This window comes from Malurus melanocephalus, unplaced genomic scaffold (genome assembly GCF_030028575.1).
Source record: "Malurus melanocephalus ecotype Western Australia unplaced genomic scaffold, MMel_1.1 scaffold_102, whole genome shotgun sequence".
NCBI classification, from domain to species: Eukaryota; Metazoa; Chordata; class Aves; order Passeriformes; family Maluridae; genus Malurus; species Malurus melanocephalus.
In genome coordinates this window covers 669,915-690,301 of record NW_026623334.1, presented here as the reverse complement: position 1 = coordinate 690,301, position 20,387 = coordinate 669,915, and the positions used below count along the sequence as shown (strand labels likewise).

The window sequence follows — 20,387 nt, the reverse complement described above, 5'->3', positions numbered from 1 at the left end:
GCTGTCACAGTCTCCCCATGTGTGGCAATGCCAGTGTATTTCTGTGCTGAATATTTGAACTGGAGTGAGTGTTCTTTCATGTCCCTCACAATTGAGGATTCTGGTCACCTTGACATCCTGCTTCTTCCTTCTGTCCCGTGGGTGTGTGCAGGGCTTGGCTGGCAGGATGGTGCAGCTCACTCGCTTTGGCCCTACTCTTTGTATCTCTAAAGGTATTGAGAGAGATTTGAACGAGGACAGGAGTGCAAGGTGAATTTTCAGCCCAGTCTAGAGATGCAAAGTAAGAATTGTTGCAGGCAAAAATTGTCTCTTGTCACCTTGTCATTACATGCATGCTGAGCAGTTTATAGCATAGCACAGATTTCAGAAAGAATTGCCAACCTCAAGATGAGTAAAGTGACCTTCAGCCCAGGTGAACATTCTCTGCATGAGTTGCTGTCTCCACCATTTCCAACAACTGTGGATAGAATGTCCTGGATGTGGCAGAAGCTCCCTTCCTGTGATGTAACAGCTTTCACTTGGTTGTTCTCTTATGTGATTAAATAAAGTGTGTGTTTATTCATATATTGCTTCTCTTGCTTCTGTTCTCCTCTTGCCCCACCTGCAGGCTTTGAATTACTGTACCAGCCAGATGTGGTCCGACTGTACCTCTCCATCCTCACYGAAAGTCAGAACTTCAACACTCTGGAAGCTGCAGCAGGAGCTTTGCAGAAYCTTAGTGCTGGCAACTGGACGGTGAGTGTGGTTTTCTCTTCATCCTTTTTTGTTTCTTCTGTGTAAGTAAGGAACRGATGGATGTCCCATTGTAAGTGTGCTCTTACTTTGAGCATTTGTATCTCCTTTAAAAAGGAAGGAGATGAGAATGTCAAGGAAATTATTTCCATTTTCTCACTGAAGATGTTTTGGGTCTTCTGGACTGGTGGAACTGGCACTGAGCTCATCTCAGTTTAACCATGARCAACTTCTACTACTTTCACCATTTAACCATTGCTTCATCCATTTAGAAAAGCCAGATATTAGATAGTTAAGTGTCCTGAATACTTAATTTTTTCGATTGTCAGTTTGCTGAAGAAACTGCAATCCAGAGTGTCCTCTGATRCCTTCTGTGAAGCGTCCCCAGCGCCAGTCAGGCAATTCTCTCAAAGATTTGCCTGATCACTTCTACAATTGCTTGGCAAAGTGGGACTGATCAGCTGCCTTGAGTACAGTTTATTTTAAATAATACAAGCTTATTTAAAAAACAATCATAAAACAGAACAAAAGCATGTAACTGGAGGAGGAGGAAGAAAACAGATCATTTAGATGCTTTACTGTTTCTTCCAAGTGACCTCTTTTTTCCTAATCCAGAGGGATGTATTTCACTCCAAGGGTGTACAGAACAGATGCTGGCAGATGATGCTCCTTCCTTCTGTTCCTGCCCTCTTTCCCCAGAAGCTGGCTTAGCTGTAGGATGAACTTGTACATCCTTTCTTCCTTGGTGCTTGCTGAACTTGAATCATGGCTTAGGGCAATGTGATACATCAGCACATACAACCTTCTTTGCAGAGAAAAAATTGGGTTACAGCTCTAGAAGAAATGCCAGGGGCAAGGAAGGGGCAGGTGGATGAACTCACAGTGTTTGGTGTTGTTTCTTTTCCCTCGTGTGCCCCCAYAGTGGTCCACGTACATCCGTGCGACGGTGCGGAAGGAGAGGGGGCTGCCAGTGCTGGTGGAGCTGCTCCAGTCTGACTCAGACAAGGTCGTGAGGGCTGTGTCCATCGCCCTGAGAAACCTTTCCATGGATCGTCGCAAYAAAGATCTCATAGGTATCTCCTGAACTTCTCCAACCAGGCTGGAACCTTGGACACCCTTGAAAGACCCTCTTTTTAATAGTTCAGAGGTGTAGCCACTCAAATGGTACAGGTGGATACCCGGGAGTGATAAAGTCCAGATTTCCTGTTTTTTCTCCAGTATCACACACTGAGAAGGCAAACTGCACCCAGGAGGAAATAGTCTTACTTTTGTTGGGGGAAGGTTAATAAATGCATGGCTGCACACCTTGCCCCAGAAGGCCTATTACAAGGCTAACTCGAGTCAGCCATGTGCGTGTATTAGCATGAATACGTGGCATTAACAGCAGCTACTGGATGCTTTTTTGCCTCAGGCTTTGCAAAATATGATATATGCTGGCTGTAAAATTCTCAATAAAAATGGCATTTTCCCCCCCTCAATACCTTTTAGAATCCTTGATGAAGGACTTTATCCTAGCTATATCAGCTGTCAATCACTTTGAAATAATGAATGATAAATACCCTGTGAAGTTACAGTCTTGAGGTATAAAAGACATGCATTGTAAGGGTTTTCCCAACTTAGCAAACACCATTCACTTTTATCTTTCAGGATGGGAAGCTGAATTGATTATTAGGGCTGCCTAATAATGGTTTCTCTTCCCCTTACCTAGGTAGTTATGCCATGGGTGAGCTGGTAAGAAATTTACCCAGCAGGCAGCAGAGATCTGCAAAGAACCTGGAAGAAGATACAGTGGTTGCAGTGTTGAATACCATCCATGAAATCATTACTGACAGCTCAGAAAATGCAAGGTCTCTGATCCAGACACAGGGCATTCAGAAGCTGGTAGCTATCAGCAAGTCAAGGTAAGTGACAGCTGAAAGCAAAATGCATAAGAACCCCTTGCAAATATGAAAATGTCACTATAAACAGCAGCTTCTGCTTTGTGAAAGTACTGGAGCATCCCAACCTTTCAGAGTTACAATTTCAGCAGTTAATACATACGAAGTACAAACAGCCAGCACCTTTAAAAGATTTACTTGGTGCAAAAGGTTAATTAATGATTCACTTCAGTCATGTTAAGACATGCTCTCTCCTTTGTCAGAGACATCTTAGCATCATGTATACACTTACCAGGCAGCATTTGGAGTGCAACTTCGGTTTTGTTTGAGAGACCTTTTTTCTGTGGCAGCGTTCCACTCCTGGAATGCCAGTGATGAAATCTGTTTCTTTCAAGTGAAATGGTTAATGATGTGCAGTAATTGTTTTGGCCCAAGGGCTGGTAGTAGTGATTTGAAGTAACAGATATTCTTCCATTCAAACTGTTCTGACTGCTGTAGAGGAAACTTTATTTTGTTTCCTGCAGGTATGTTTGCTACAAACTTTTGGGAGAGTAGCTGAAATAGCTTTCTTGGGTTGCATTGTTACGAAATACGAGAGCCACCAAAAATCTTGGCCAGTTTTATGTTATAGAAGGTGTCTGTGTATGGACTTAGTCAGGAATTGATAAAATTTCATTTCCTATTTAAAAACAGCACCTTTTTTTTTTCTGACACTACTTTATAAGGTATTTTAAACCATGGAGCAACTTATTTAAATTGTGAGGAATGTATGTACATTGGGGTGAAGGTTTGAAAAGTAGCTTAGAATATTTTTTTTTGTTTGAGGCTTTGATTTTTTCCCTGAATAAATCTAGGCAGAATGGAATCTCTCTGTTCTTTGTCAATGAAGCTACAAGACAAAAGGGTCGCACTGGCCTCGGTGCTTGTCCAGCATTGCATGTGAAAACACAGAAATATGCAAAAGTTAAAACATTTTGATTTCTGTTTGTTTTTTAGCAAATACCTGCAACTATACAGAAGTCACTGAATGATTTCATATATAGCCCACAACTTCAAGGTTCAAATAATAGAGTATTAGGTGTTAACATGCAAATAGTCTGACCTTGCTTGATACTTACACTGTAATTTTATCTTGCAAATCAGCCAGTCTCCCAGAGAAACAAAAGCAGCATCTCACATTCTTCAGATGATCTGGAGCTATAAAGAACTACGAAATGCCCTTCAGAAGGATGGGTGGAACAAGTCACACTTTCAGGTAAAGGGGCTGGATCTTTAAAATTAGTTCTGGAAATGCCTGAGTGGAAGATGTCCTAACTTAGGCTGATATTGCAGTCTGTAGATCTTAGTCTTCACTTCTGTTCTTCCAGGTGAGAGACAGTGGCTTGTACCTTACTCAGCACACCATTGTGCCTACACTTGCTGGCTGTGCTTTGCTGTGGCCTCTGGAATGTCCCTCTTTAGGTTTGGGGAGTTTGCCATCTTGTACAGGCCAAATGCCCCGATTTACTGGAGGAAGGATCAGCATGTCTTACCTTAGTCGTGTCTCATTTGAAATATTCTGTACTGCAGCACAGGGCAGCCACCTCTGCTTGACATGCAGCCTCCTCACCTTTTCTTGTTGGAAGGGTTTTGCTCCTTTTACAGAGCAACAGTGCTGCCATTGAGATAACAAGGAGAAAACTTGTCCTGTGTGAAAGTGAAAATACTCCATTTCCATATTACCAACAGAAAGGTGCTTGGGAGCATTCCATAATCTCTGTCCATGCTGTAGGTTCGTTTATTTCTATTGTGCAGTTTCTGTGAGTAGCAATTTGGTATTTGTGTGGTTTTTGTCTYGTAGTCTGTTTCTGCAGCTCCAAAGGGCTCCAAAGGTACTGCTGGCAGGTCTGGCTACGACGACAGCACTTTGCCTCTGGTGGATAAAAGTCAAGGTCAGTTCTGCTCTTTATCACTTGTCTTACAGTGCTTTACTTGTTTTTTGGATTTGCTACAACTGTCTTACAGCACGAGGGGATAAAAATGAATTATTTGTGTGATGGTTTTTACCCCACAGTCTCAAAATGATCAGTCCTTATTACCTGGAGATGGATAGTATTCCTTCCCTTACAAAATGTACACTGCTGATCCTGTTTCCTCCACTTGGATGCAGTGTTAGCAGTTAAATTTTCCTTAAAGTAAGGGTCAACCTTACCCTGACTCTATATTGGGGTCATACCCTTTTTTAAATAAACGTGCCCATTTTGCAGAGCCTCTTCCTCTGCTAAGAGCAGGGTTTGCCTGGTGCAGTTTCTCTGGTTACTGCAGAAATGACAGCCCTACACTGCCCTGCCTCTTTCCAGCTTCCCTGTCTTTGATCAAACCTGGCACATTATGCAGACAGAGGATGATTTGGGTCAGTTTGCTGATGTGACAAGAAACTTGTTTTCTTTGTAGATTASTTTTCTGTTGGCTCAGCAGGTTGCTGGATTGGATTGTGTGCCATGAGAAGCTGTGCCCTTACTTAGTTTCTTTCTCTTTTATTCTGGAGAGACCAAAGAAAAGTTTGTTAGTAGTGGTAGGTAGTCCAAAGCAGAACTGTGGTTTCTGTTGGAGAGAGAAAGTCCTATATTACAGTGCCAAAGCAGAAAATACATGGATTATATGTACTCTCTGGAGAATTTGATTCAGACTTCCCTTTCTGAATGGATAACACTGGAATATTTGGGGTTTTTTAAACAATAATCTCTGCATGCAGTACTTTATGGACCKCTCTGGTTTTGTGACTAATTTAAAACTACCAGATTTTGGGGAAAGCAAATGTAACTCAAATTGTTTCAATGCTTCATTTGTAGATAATGAGAAGTCTGGGAGTCGTGATATGATACCTATGGATGAACTTGGCCCAGGTAAATTCAGTCATAGATCAAACTCTCTGTCTGTTCCAATAGAGCACACTGTCACTCACAGGAAAGTTCAACTATTTCTCCAGGAGATATTATTTCAGATGGATAAAGCTGACATTTAAAAACAGAACATTACCTCACAAAAGATTGGTCATCTTTTTTTTTCCCCTTTTTTTTTCTTTATATACATGTAGAGTGTACACACCAATTTCTTCACTACTTTATGCATATATTGGAGATACACTGACCCAGATGTCATTCTGCTCTTTGGCCCCTGAGGCAGCTGCATTCCATGTTGCAGGTCTGAAAGTCTGTGGGATACAGAAAGGAAAAAAAAAAGAGTTGAAATCTGTTTCACTGTATTGCTTGTCTTTAAGTGTGTTCCACCTTTGTTTTTTGTAGGTAACAACAAAAATAAGTTACTGTGTGTGATAATCCTGTGCTTATTTTCCATTTACCTGCATCTAAACATGCCTGGCTTTTCCTATAGATTGAGAACAGCCACTGACTATCAGTGTTGTGTTTTCCAACTAATAAGATCTTTAGTGTTAAACTTGTAGAGGGGTTTTCTTCTTTACCAAGGTAGATAAAGATGCTGTGTGGTTTATTGAGAATTTGCTTTACTTCTTCCAATTTTTGTTATTTTTRTTTAATTTCACCTATATTAATGCCTCCAGATCAAACAGTTTGATACACTGCTATTAGTGATTGTAGCTGAATAAATTAGCAAGTTAGAGCCAAGCAAAAGCCAAACACATCCAGAAAGTAAAAGAACAGGTCTATATTAACTTTCATATTCTTGGAGAAATGAGATGCCACCTGCCATGAATCAACTGTCCGTATGTATTTTGCCTTAGGGAACACTGAAACATTTGTTTTCACAATGGAAGAAAATGTTGTCAGAGAGGATTGCCTGGCAGGAATAGCTGTGTGCTGGCAGGTGCTGCAGAATGGGCAGTGCTGATTGTTCATAGTCTCAATATTAATTGCTGCCTTATGCTCTCAGGAATTACTGGTAAAACCCTGAGTACAAAACAAAATGCAAATTTACTGCATGTGTATCAGGCAGATTCTCTGGGCCACACTGTTCTCCAGTCTTTTTATCACCTTTAGAAGATGAAAGCTGTCAAGTTTTCCTTATCCCAGCTCTTGAGTGCCTTTTACCTCCAATATGACTATAACTTTGTGCTATTTCAGAGGTCAGCTGAAAAGAGACTTAATTTATCTAGTTTATTATCTTTAATCCCAGGGAACTGGAATAAAAACGTCCTAAATAACTGATGAATCTTTAGGACATAGCCTGCTAGCAGTGTTCATGCCTGTCACTTGACAGAGAATTAATCGGTCATGTGTTCCTCCAAAAGTGCTGGCTGGGTAGCTGGGTGCAGCTGGTTTTWTTCTTTTTTTGTTCAAAAGGAATAGCTAAGAATGTCAGGCATCTTCATTGTCAACAAGTAATTGTAAGTTAAGTGTTGTGTAGCAAATACTTCCATGCTTTATGATCTGTGAACTACACGTATAACTCCAGAATTCTTCAGTTATTTTTGGTCAGTGTGGTTAAATAATCTGTTATGCTGTTGATGTTGAAAATATGTTTTGCCTCAGGTGCTTGTTTGCAGGTCTGTGTGCACTTGGGTTTGAGAGCACTGCAGTTCTTCTCAATCTGAGCTGGCTGTCTGTGCAGTTGTCATATGGGCAAACAGTGCCACAGAAACCCCASAAATACATCACTCACTTTTTCTTAATGGCCTGTTGCAGGAAAGTAATAAACCAAGAGAGAAGCATTTTGATAGTTTATGTAAAAGCTTCTTGTGGTATTCTAAAAAACCCAGTTTGTCAGGACAGGAAAACATTAATGATCCCTCAATGACGAAGGGGAAGACAAAAGCCTACAGGGAGCTATAAATTTGGGTGTCATTTACTCCAGATTACTACGCTGTCAGAGCAAAGCAAGCATGGATCTATTTGTCACTGATAATAAGGGAAATTTGATGCATCAGGAAAACAAATTAAGTTTTGCATTGTTTGACAATTATTCAAAGCAGAGGTTCTGAAATAATTAGAGATATTTCTTTATAAAACCCTCTCACAGTTTTCTTGCTTGTGTTCATCATGCTTTCATGCTCTTCCTTAGCTGTCAGGAAAAAAGAAACCAACAGGTGCTGCTTCGTAATGAAAGACAGCCCAAGCACAGCAGGGTTTGCATGGAGATTTCTTCCAACTCGACAGGCCCTTTTTCTCAGTGCTCTGATGGGGACTCTTCCAAATTATTGTCATGTCCTGCTAGTAGTCAGGCTCAGGAAAAGTGGGAACAGGCTGCAGAGCATTCAGAGAATGAACACAGCCAATTAATCAGGCTGCTAAGCAAGGAAAGCAGGATTTGGGCTGAATTTGGAGCTCATTAGCCACAGGGCATGAGATGACAACTTGCTGCTTTCCTTGGGCACACTAAAAAGTGCAGCAGGCTGGGATGAAAACAGTGCKGCTTGCTAATGAGTGCCAGCATCTGGCAGTGCTATAAAAAGAAGGCTTCTCTGTTTGTTTTTAGCTGGTAAAAATGAAATTTCAGAGCTGGAGCACATGAGAAGCAGGCTGCCGGCATCTTTGGGTTGTGGTGGTTTGTTTTCCTGTTCCTTTGCTGAAGAATTCTGCTTGCATCAGCTCTGTTTGTGCTCTTGTTTGTGCTTCATGCCTGATTGTTATGTTCTTTCTCCTCAGATGGATATTCCACCATCGACCACCGGGACAAGGAGCGCAAGTACAAGACCAGTGATAACACAGGGGATGCCTCTGAGAAAGAACCTTTAAAAGTGAGCTCGCTCTTCCTGCTGAGTGCTTGTTAGTGCCTTGGAAAGGAAGGGAGTTGAGTGTCCTCAGCCAGAAACACAGGGTAGTTACTCACCAGGGGGCTGTAAAGTGCCTCTTTCATTTCACATAAAGTCATTCTTTTTTAATTTAGCACTTGGCTAACTAGAAATAAAAACAAAATGCTGCTTTCCAGTGCAGGAGCAAATGCAGGTAGTTTCTGTACTCTTGTAAATGGATGAGGTTGTAAAAATAGAAAGTGTTTGTTCTTTCACCCTTGTCCAGGCAGCATTCCCTGGCCCTGAGCTGTGTAACTGTGCTCAAACTTTGTTCTGACAAGTCTCTTCAGATTGTCACGCTGCTTTATTGTCTTTACCACGAGAAAYAGGTGTGATTTTGTGTGTCCATGTCCAGCAGTGTGGTGAACAGTACTCATTTCTACAACACTCATTTGCAGTCCTGATAGTGGASCATGGCTATGGGCCAGGGAGATGGAGAAGGAAGGAGAGGCACTCACAGTTATGTGTGTGCCTTCTAAATACAAGTTTAGACAACTTTTGAAAGAATTCTTGCTTCACAAGGCTTATTGTATTGTGGGCTGTGTGCAAATGTGGCTCAGTAGGCTCTGTGTTATTTCTKTTGCATTGCTGTACCTTTTCAGTGACCTTTAAAAAGTCTGTTAATACTGTGGCCACCAGTTCTCCCTGGCCTTAAATTAAAAAAGCTTGGGTTTTCCCCTGGGGGTGTAAATTAGAGAAGGTAAAGGAGGATTCTTTGAAAAAAGAGTCAGTGCTAGGAGACACTATTGCTTATCTGCAGAAGGCTGTCCTCAATAACCTTCATCATGCTGTTGATAACACCAGAAAATCCAGGTGATTCATGTTGAGTGGAAACAGTTAAACTCCAATCAGTTGAAATGCAAACCCACCATCACTGAACAAGAGAAATAAAAAAAATGTGATTTGGAGAGAAGTACTTGCCTAKATGGTGAATAAGGAAGATGTCCTGCTGCACCAACCTGCCTGTTTTAACTTGCCTGCTCAGGCATTTCCTGCTGTGTTCTGCCTTTCCATGAAGGTACACCCTGGAGAGTGGCTTCAGTCTGGCTGGACTTTTTTTAAGCTGATTACTGAAGTCCTACAATATGTGCCCCTCCTCCAATTGGCCAGAGATAGCCCTGCTTGAGCCAGCATCAATCAAATAAACTTTCTAGTTCCCTTATCACAATCCTAGTATGCTTTGCAAGGATACAGCAGGAATGGATGCAGCAAGTTATATAAGAATGTTGATCAATAGGAGCTTGGCAGAAAATGTCTTTTTAGAAAAACAGGCTAAGGTAGGAAAATTAGCAAGTGCTTGTTATTTTTGCCACTCAGAATTTATTAAAGTGATCCAATACAACCCTGAAAATCACATCAAGTATCCCTACTCTGAAGTGAAGCACAACCAGCGTTCAGCAAATGGCTCCTTTTCTGAGAAGGACAGAAAGAACATTTCACCTCAGCAATGYGTGACCCACAGTCTGTGCTGCCTCTTGGTTCTGAGCACCTGGGGGTTAGCCTGAATCCAGGTTGTTGTACACACCAAGGGTGTGCACRGCCCTGCCCTCACCTTGGCAGAGCTGAGCAGCTGCCGCTCCTCTTCCCTGTGCTGCCAGCACAAATGTGGCTGTGGGGGTTGTGGCGTGGGAGCTGTGTGAAAGCCATGGCTCTGAGGCTCAAGGGGGGCTGGGAATCCTGAGAAGTGTGGCCTTTTGGTTGTTGCACATGCTTTTGTCAGTATTGTGCCTTTGCTGATCTTGTTTCTTTCTCTACCACTAATTTTCCCTTGTGCTACTTTAAGCTGACTTGTTTGGTGGTTTTGTTTGATTAATCCGCTCTGTTTTGCTTTAACTCCTCACCCTGTGCTGCAGAATGACACAAATAGGAAAAACATTAACAGGAGTAACAGGGCTTCGGTGAATCTGGTGGATGCCCGTGACATTAAACCCCAGCCTGTTGACTCCTGGGTCTAATTTGCATGCATGGTAGGTCATTTTAATGGTAATTGGGGCTAGTGAATAACTTCTCTTGTGCATGATCTGTATAGCTGTGGAATCTCTTCAAATCTAACTGCTAACTTACAGGAAAATGCATTTGGGAAAAAAAAAAGATGTTTGTATTATTCAGTGTATCTTTATGAAATGCAATCAAACACCACTGTTTGATTAAAAAATAACCTGTCAAATAACCAGGCAGCAAATTAATATTGTGAATGATTGGTTGTCAGCTGAAATGTGAAATATTTCTGCTGTTAGACCATGGGAATGAATTTGAGTAGTGTGTTCCTGCTTCCAACCATTTTTCCCCCTCTATGCTCATTATAAGGATTAGCCTGAGACTTAAGAAAAAAACATATCCTTGACTATTTTTGGATATTCCCTGAGGTTCCCACGAATTACAAGAGGAAAGCTGCTGACTGTACACAAGTAACTTTGCAAGGAGTGGTTTTGGTTACACAATAAACAGTGACCCACAACTCCCACTTACCATTTTCTTTTTTTTTTTTTGTGTATCACTAAAGAAAGGTGCCTTTTTGTTGTGTTCTGGTTGTCTGCCTTTGCCATGTGCCAAGTTCCTCAGTAATGTCACTGGCCTTTCTTTGCTCCTGCCACTGCTAATCTGTGTCCTGCTGTCTTACTCAAGTTACTCCGGTGATACCTTCTGGCACTCAGTCAGAGGATGCTATGTTTGGAACAGCAGGTGTTGTGCCCCTGGCTATGAATAAAGGAAAATTTTAGTGACTCTCACGAAGGCACTGAGCAACTTTCCCATCAGAGTGGGCAACAGACTTCCCAAATTCCAAGCCATGAACCATCATTCAACTCCATAATTCTACATGAAARTCCCTTGCATTAGCAGGAGAGAAAACTCCTGTATGTTTCTGGGTGATGGTGCTGGATATTTTTTTCCCCTCCTTCTTTTCAGTCTAGTAGAAATACCAGGTGTTAACAGATTGTTCCTGTTCCTGGGTTGGAACCACCTGCCCAGAGGAGGCTTTTTGTATTGTGAGGTGCTGTCACAGAGCAGCTCTTGGCACTGTTGGCCCCCACGGCTGCTCAGTGCTGTGTGCTCGGCTGTGGTGGCTCAGGCACGTGGCTGGGATCAATGTGTGTGTGGTGCCTGTTCCACTCCTGCACTCTGTTCTAAGCAGTGAAGCCCTTCAGGGCAGGGTGGGGTCCTGACTTTGAAAGATGAAGTCTTTGCTCTTTTTCTCCCAGACATACCCATTGTGTTGAGATAGGTTGGCATCTCCAGTGAGGTGATGGAGATCACCAAAGCCGTGTTACTGACTGGTATTAATCAGTTCTGACTTTATTTTGCAGGGCTAAAGTTCAACCACATTTTTTTTGATTGAGGGGGAGAAACAAACATTGAATCGACACAGAGGATCTCATCAGTCACCACTGCCATTCAGACTGGGAGGGCTGCAGGTTCCAGGAGGGCGTGGGGAGCGAACCCACCCGAGTGCCATCGCCGAGCGGAGCACGATGCCTTACAGCGAGACACTCTGCTGCTTAACTCCCTGACATTCCCACCAGAAACAGCCACTGCCTCCCCCGCCCTCCCTCCCACTCCTGCAAGAAGAAAAGCAAGAAAAGAGAATCCAAGCTTCCATGTAGCTGGCTGCGTTCTTAGGTGACTCTTACATGTGGATGGTGCCAAGCTGGAGAAGTGCAGGTCATGYGGCAGCTTCACAGAGAGAGAGGAACTGCAGGGTGTTTGAAATGATATCGTAGGTGTAGTCACGAGGAGAATAGCACTTTTCTGGTTTGGGGCTCGTTGTTTTGRTTTTTGTTTCGGGGGATTTCGTTTGAACTGTGACTCCTAATGTTTTGAAGGCTTTTTGAAAAATGTTTAGGTTTTCTTTATTATTCCCACAGGAAGTGCAGGAATGTTGAGTGGGTTTATTGGATTTCAATGAAGGGAGAAAATGCAAAACAAAAACTATTAAACGCTAGTCAAATGAACTGGAGAGTGGATGACAAAATTGATGCAAGCTGTATAATCTGCTTTTAGAGTAAGCTATATCAATCACAGTGCTATATTATCATTATAATCTGGTGTACAATACTTCTGCCTTTTGAATTCTGTAATGTCTCTGTTTTTATTTCCACATACTGAAAAGCAGTTTATGGAAGGTTTCAGTGTCCCTGGTTCAGAAATCTGTGCTGAGAAATGGAGTTGGCTGGCTTTCTATTTTCATGTTCTCAAMGATKGCARTAAGGAGCTTKTWCATGTTAAATGTATCATTGTTGCATTGATGACACAGATTAACAACTTTTGCCATAGCTGTTAAGACATTGAAGGAAATAGGAGCTTTTTTGTAGGATGTCTTATTTTGAATATKCTGTAAATTTGAGATGGGTCTGTCGCTTATATTTGATGGTAAATTTTTCAGTGTTGGATCCATGTTTGCTTTGGGCTATAGATCCTGATGAAAAATGCCACAAAGGGAACTGGTTTGTCATGGTTTCTGTGTTCCTTCRCTTTTCTTTTGAGATTGCATATTTCATTTGGTGTGAAAATCACTTGTGTGCAGCAGCTCTCCTCCAGGATGCCAAGGCCTGCTTTGTGTAGGGGAATRTTTACCTCAAGAGAACATACTCTGCAAATGTGGTATCTGGAAATGCYGTGAACTAAATGACTTCAGATCACTGATTTYCTCCAGGCATTGGTCAAGGGAGGGMAGCAGATGAGAATAGGAAGCAAATGTCTCAGTAGCAGCATGACAGGACTTTTGCTGATTTTACTTGGTTGCCACTGTTCTTTGATTGCCACATTTAGTTTTAAACAAGCTCCTAAAAACGGTGTGACTGGAAAGCACATTTTTGAGTCTAGAAAACATCATTTGCGGTTTTCAGTGCCTGCCGTTTCTTTTGTAACTAAAAAGGGGAAGTATTCAACAATCTCACCTCCCCCAAAATATTACTGTAATAGTAACCATCTACATTTTTTGTAAAAAAAAATTTAAAAACTTTAAAAAAAAGGCAAGTACCAAGAGCTTTGTATCTTCTTGAGTATATTAAAAATTTGACATGAATACATATATATAAAGTAAATAAAGTCTATATATCTATATATATATATATATTGTTGTGCAGAGAATAGCTTAACATAACCATGTAAAGTAGTTTGCAGGAGAGGGAAGCATTTGTTGATTCAGGGAAAAAGACTGATGCCAGAAGCTGTCAGTGATTTGGATGATACGTGTGCTCCTTCGCACTCTCCCTTTTTGACCCTTATCTTCCACATRCGTTGCTGTGTCACTTCTGGATCCTGGGGAAGGTGAAGTTGCTKGGAGCAAATCAACATAACAAAGATTTGTTTTTCCACCTGCATGAGAGTCCTATTGGGCCAAAGATGCTCAGCGGATCAAGGGAAGCAAAGAGAGGCACCTGTGACTATCTGTGTCGGGGCAGTGTCTCTCTGTGTAGACATAAAGTGTGGCAATGAAACCAGATACATCGTCTGACTGTATATTATATCAATGGTGCTCTTTTCATACTTGTTCTGCCAATACGCGGAGACCCTTTTAACCAAGCTACACAGAAGAGTTTTATATCACTTTTGGTTATGTACTTGGTGTATTCTTTTTGTATATGAAAGGATTTTTTTAAAAACGTTCAGTAATTAGYAATGGAACCTGCTTTGTAGCTGATTAGAACAGTGTAAGAGAAGGGCCGTGCTGTCAGTCTGTCCCTGATCTACTTMAAACCATATATTTACCAAAGGAGTCTGAGCAAAAGTTGACTTAAAATAAAGACCTGACTGTTGAAAGGAGTCTCTGCTAAGACTTTGTGGTTTAGTTATTGTGCAGATATTTCAAAGCCAGCAAGAAGTTTAACAGAAAACTGCAGGAAGGGGCAAGTGAAGTGACTGGGGCCAATTATGGTCATGACTTCCAATCCTAGATATCCTGTGGCTCTTAGTGGGACACTRCAGTGACACTCAGAATCTGGGTTGGAGTCTACTTTGATCTCTGTCATTAATGGGCTAAAACCACTAAGGATATTTGAGRAGCAGATTCAGACCCCATCTCACTTCTCCTGAAAGTCTTTTTGGTCTTTACACTGCAACCTGTGCGAACGACCCTCCTTGTCAGTTTAGATGGCACTGGCTGCCTAGATCATAGCAAACTTTTCCTGGGGTAAGTGCTATGGCAACCAGCAGAGTTGTGAGCTGACAACATGGTTTATTGCTACAGAAAAGCAGAGGATGGTATGTCAAGAAGTTGTATACCAAGTTGATGGGCCAAGATTTCYCCTGGGAATCACACATCAAACCCCTACCCTTCCCATGCCTTACATTGGAAACTAATTCCCAAGTATGTAGCAATAACCTGTCCTCAACATTACTGTGGGGTTTTTCTTAACAAACTGTTTGGAYGGTGAGGAAGGAAAGCAGATTGGGGGATGACTTGTATGTGAGACTATCACCTTGTATTMTCAGCCCACTTGCTGAGGTCCAAAAGCAGGGTACCTTGAACCAGCTCTGGTGATGTAATGTCCTTTTTGTCTATGGCCAGAAGCTCACTGGTGGGCTTTGTGCCCACCCCTGCCCTCACCTCTCCCCTTGTTGGCACAAGTGTGACTGGCTGTTTGAGCTGTTCTGGGATGTGGGTGCATGAACCCGTAATTGTTGTATTTAGCAGCAGGGACTGTATGTAAAGAAGGGAAAGTGGCAGTGTGTGTGACTAAAGCTGCAGTAGGGTCTAGGGTCTCCTGCTAAAAGGCAGGCAGTGCTTTTTGGGGCTCAGGTATGTGACCTCCTCTTTTCCTGCTGGCTCTACTGTGAAAATAGGAGGGAATCTGCCTGCAGGGGGCTGGGGTAGAAAAGATTTCTACCTGCAGAAATTCTGGTGGGAGGGATGGTTGTGGAAGGAAGTGATGGTGTTGAAAGACTCCTGCTAAAGAGGAGGAGGCAATTTGATGGCCCAGTCAGGGCTGAGATAACACGGGGGAGAGGGAGGCTTCTGACAGCATGTGATTACTGCAAAACTTCCTTGCTAGGAAGGTGACTTGCACATCTCCTGAGTGTTTTCACTGAGCTGTGCAAGTTGAAAAAACATAGTATGCCAACTCCCCTGGAGAAGCATCAAGTTTAGCTGTTGAGTGTGTGAGCAGTTGCACTTTATGGCTTCCCAGGTCAGTCAGTGTGTCTGCAGAATCAAAAAAGAGCAAACAGGCAAGGCTTTAGGACATTTCGGTTCTGTCATGGATTCAAGTACCGATACAGCCATAAATGCAACTCAAGATATGTTGTCAGCTTGAAGTGCTCCCCAGGGAACAGCTTGGGCAGCCATAGGTCCCAGCRTTCAGTGTCTTCTGGCTTAACTGCTGCCTATCCCAGATCTGCTCTCACACACTCAGACYTTCCAGTTCTGAATGCACCTCTACCAGGGAAGCAAGTCTGGTCTCTGTTGCCAAGTTGTCCCAAAAGAGACTGACCTGGGGACTAGGAACTGACTTGCTGTCAGTGACACATGAAGAAAGCAGAGGTGGTGTGTGTGTTAGAGCAGTTTCCTAAGTTTGTGCCAGCTCTGAGGAGCAGTTTCACTAATGCTTTCTAGCAGCAAAGCYTTGTGCTAAGCAAAGCAGTTTTCACTCCTAGAGCAGTTCCATGAGACTGAAGGTGCTGAGTTCCCTTCTGTTACCTGCCTTAAGGCTGAGCATAGGCTCAGCTACCTGTGAGAGAGGTGCACATGTCAAACCCTCAAGTAAGCAAAGCATCAGAAGCCAAATGGGTACATTTGAGTGGTTATGGCCTCATCTGCTGAGCGACTGCTGGCTCAGTGAAACCTACAGTGTGCCAATTCCTTCAGCCAGCAGGTTTGTGCTGTTGGGGTGGAGTTTTTGAAGGTGTTTATATAGGCATAGTTTCTTGCAAAATTYCTTTGTTATGATACCCCTAAAATTTGGTGTTTCCTTATCTTTGACAGAGAAATACTCTGTTTTACTGGTACAATAACTAATCTAGTGCATTTAAGGTGAAGATATTATGAGCCTTTGTTTTCTGTCTTAAGTTTGACATCAGGGTAGGATGATCTGAAGTCCAAGGCAAGGAGGAAGATAGTGCAGATACTACAAGGCCTGCCAATTTGGTTCTTATTGTTCAGAAAAAGCAAAATAACTAGACTAAGAAGCTTACTGGTAATTAGTAGCTAATGTGTTTGTAACTATCATGTGCCTTAAAATTTTCATGGTAGGAGAATTTAAAAAAATCAACAATGTGTTTTCTGTAATACTGCTCAACATTCTCTCTGTAGTTTAGACTGGTGGGATTTTGCATTGTATTTACACTGTACTATAAACTGAAACACTTAGAATGGTTTGATTTTACAAGTATGGAGAGGAAAAAAAAAGGTGGGTTATGCTTTTCATAGAACAAATGTTACCGTGACAGAATGTATTATTATTACGATAGGATCTTTCCATAATGCAGACAAGTAGAATGCTTGTTAGAAACCAGGTATGTAGGATAACAATTTGGTGTGTTTTCAATAAACCATGCCTGGAAAGAACACATGTGCCATTGGTTATCTTTTTGTTACATCAGGTATGTCAAATATTCTTTGGCTTTTGCAGCAGCAGTTTTCTGTGGCAAGGGATTATTCAACCCTAGCTCAGGTCAATGCTCTGTGTTAGCAAAAGGTCAGTGGTAATGAGGGCAATTGAAATATCCTATAAACGAGTAAAGCTGAACATTTTTGACTCATTGCCATATGCTGGAGTTGTAGCACGACCCTGGACTGTAGATCATGGGCTTTTTTCCTTTTTTAATATACAAGCTATATCCGTGGGAAAGACATCTGCACCACTGTTGAAGGGCCAGTACTTGCTGATAGCTTTTCCATTTGGGAAGTTACTAACCTTTCCCAACTAAGTTAGAAAACCCATGTAACATTACATTTCTGAAATGTTTGCAAGTATTCTTAGACGTATGTAAGAATAACAAATTGTAGCAATGTATGAGGTTTGGTTGGCATGAGAAATTTTTACTTAGAGGRTGTGCCAAATAATTTACATTTGGTGCTGTGGAATGGAAGAAATCCCTGATWCTGAAGAGTCACCCATGTATTTAAGGTAWCAGCCAGTTACTAACAGGTATTAATTCTTTTGAGGACTTCCTCATCTGTGTGGGTGAGATCAGTGACTGGCACACCAAAACACACCGTATTCACCACCAACCATGCCTTCCTGAAGCCTGACAAACCCCAATAAATCGCAACGTAATGTTCTGCAAAGTCTTAGAGAGAGAATGGAGGTCAGGTTTTCTGTGAGTGCAAGGTTGATCAATCATTGCCAGTAACAAGAGTTTGCCATATATGAATTCCTCAGTGCTGTGATTGTACCATTCACAGCGCTGTRAGTTCCATTTACATGCAAATGTTTGCAAACAGCACTTGGAAGGTCACCTTCAGCTTACCTTCCYGCCTTGTTTCACATGTCGTAAATGCATCCCCAGGTGTTTTGTAAAACAATCTCTGGATCTGTTCTTGCAGCTGGAAGATACAGTTTCACAAGTGCTGTGATAAGTTAGGGGTTCCTGGGCTTAGCATCCTGCACCTTGGTGTCATCATTCTTCAGCTGCAGGGAGGAATCTGATTTTCCCTTTGTGGATGCACTAATATGGCAATGAATAACATGCTGTAGGTAAGGTACTGAGCTAAAGCAAATATGTTGTTTTTACAACTGACCTTTTATAGCTGTCAAATTGATTCCATTTCCAGCTTATCACAGGTTGGGCAAATGGGAGCTGYGAGTCCTGCAGATGAAAGGTTAACCTAGTAACAATGGGCAAGAAATATCACCCTCATCTGTTTCAGGTTTCAGCAGTTTCTTGGGGAAATATTCTGTCCTCAGGGGTGTCTTCCCCAGTGTTTTACTTTGAAGGTCTCTGAAGCACAGCAGTGGCAGAATCTTATTGTGGTATGAGTTGATGGGGTTCTTTTTAATAATGGGAAGCTGATTTACAATGTGGCCATTAACTGAACTGTGGAGACAGCTGAAACTCTGGTACTCTGTTCAATGTGTGTGTGGGCACAGCAATCATAGCTGTTATTTTTAAGGTACCTTATAACTGATTCCTAATYGACTGCTCAGTCGAGGAAGGACATGTCACTGCTCTGGTGGTGTCACCTTGGGTGGGAGAGTTGGGATCTCAGTGGTCTCTCTCTTTTTGCTGCTCTTATAGGAGTTTCTGTATGTTCACTGCATTTAGTGTCTGACTCATGGCTYAGAATTCTCCATTGAGCTGCTTTTCACCTCATGCCAGTGGGAGGAGGCAGTGGCTCCTGTACAAACATATGATGCCTGCTCTGTACTCAGATGAGTAAATTCTGATGAAAGGATTGCTTCCATGGTGCTGTTATGCAAAAGGGAGTAGTGCTAGATCTTACTTCCTCTTAAATCCTCCTCCTTTCTTCTACACTGAATTGGTTTAATATTTTGAAAGATGGTAACAAAGAGGCTCTGGTGGAAATCAGACCTCACTTTCACATATTGCCTGAATCAAAGACAAAAGACAAAGACAACCTAGATAGTAGCTGTCATCTGAAGAATAGATRTAAATTACCAGTATTTGGTGAGATCATCCATTTGTGACATGAGCTGTGRGAATTTGCTGAAAGCTGTGTGGTGTTACAGGGGAGTTCACCCCCTTGGGACCTTTCTATCAGTGTTACACTCTCATGGGCACTCCTCGACACATTCTCCACATGCACAATCCCATACCTGGTTTTTGCAAGAATAGGTTGTGTCTTCTAACTGTAATAGGCTGATGTTGCAGTAACACTCAGTAGGTTTTTAGAGTATGTTTGAATTAGAAGATCCACTGTCTGCCCTCTGCTTCTCCCAGAATTCAAAGCGTGACTTTATTTTGAAAAGTGCCTCTTCTCCCTGGGAGGTTTCACATTTATGTGTCAGTGACTTCAGATCATATTTGCTCAACTGACCAAAAGCCTTTTTTCTAATTGTCAGTCATGCAAACTGAGTCAGGCTTTTTCTTTTCATCCCTTGCCACCAATAATTGGGAGCATTTCAAAAATGTAGTGAAGTGGAAAAATTTTTCTTGCATATGGAATACYGCAAACATTCTGGTAGTACATACATTGTGATTATTTTTACAATTTGCCATGTAGGAGATGCTTTCTAATGAATTAAAATACCTTTTTATACTAAAAGCTGGGTGTTTTATTTGCCACATACGTTACAAATAATGATTCACTGATGTATCTTTTGTAATATCCATGCTAACGCTACAGGTTCCTACCTTTCCTAATGTTCTTGACAGTCTCTTGAACAGTGATTTTGGCCATTAGCAATAGGAATGTATTCTTCTGATCCTCTCTTGTAAACTGCAGAATTGATTAGGTGTTTACTCCTACTCATCCTTCTGAGACCGGTTTGCTCATCAGCCTGTGTGACATGCCCTGCTCTGATAGGAGTGTCTCTAAGATGCAGGGGTGTTCAGGGCTAAATGCAAGAGAGGATTCTTTGGAGYTGAGGCTTTAGATGTACAGATTTTCTGGTCAGCTGTGTATATCCAGATTTTCCACTGTGCTCTAGAAACTTGGGTAAATGGGCTTGAAGATTATTTTGTATTGCATTTTGCATAAATTGCTTGTAACCACCTGAAGGACTTTGGTCCAGTGACTTTGAGTTGAGCTGAATATCAAGAGGACTGCTGAGTAATRTTACAGAACTAATCATTGACTTACAGTGCAAGATCCAAGTGTTAGAACTCAGCGTCTGCTCTGCACAGGAAAGTACAAAGGAGTCACCGGGAGCTGCTTCTGCATAATCTAATCTAGCACAAGAAATCTTGTCTTTCTGAATATGACAGAGTCTAACTTGGTAGAGAAGTTCTGACAGTGTTGCCTTCTCCTGTCCCTGTGAAATGCACACATTACAGGCTGGCTGGGTCATCATGGTTTGCTTKGTTCATTTCTAAATGGACTCTGTCACCTTAGCCTAGTTTACTTGTACACTGCGTGGTGATCCTCTGCTCCTTACTGGTGTCATGGAGGAGGATTTTCTGCAGCACACAGG

General features: G+C 42.0%; 1 protein-coding gene across 3 annotated transcripts in view; it reads left to right on the top strand.

Moving 5' to 3' along the window:
* ARVCF (ARVCF delta catenin family member) overlaps positions 1-12,562 on the top strand; it is a 128,112-nt gene extending 115,550 nt beyond the window's left edge. For 2 of the 3 annotated variants that reach the window (XM_057369057.1, XM_057369056.1), the window contains 9 exons: positions 608-735; positions 1,655-1,805; positions 2,441-2,633; positions 3,753-3,864; positions 4,450-4,540; positions 5,441-5,494; positions 8,210-8,301; positions 10,209-10,322; positions 11,661-12,562. In XM_057369057.1, coding sequence (XP_057225040.1) covers positions 608-735; positions 1,655-1,805; positions 2,441-2,633; positions 3,753-3,864; positions 4,450-4,540; positions 5,441-5,494; positions 8,210-8,301; positions 10,209-10,310 — 923 coding nt within the window. In that variant the 3' untranslated portion in view covers positions 10,311-10,322; positions 11,661-12,562. The remainder of the gene's footprint in view (positions 1-607; positions 736-1,654; positions 1,806-2,440; positions 2,634-3,752; positions 3,865-4,449; positions 4,541-5,440; positions 5,495-8,209; positions 8,302-10,208; positions 10,323-11,660) is intronic. The other variant, XM_057369058.1, reaches the window with a different exon arrangement.
* The last annotated feature ends 7,825 nt before the right edge of the window (positions 12,563-20,387 follow it).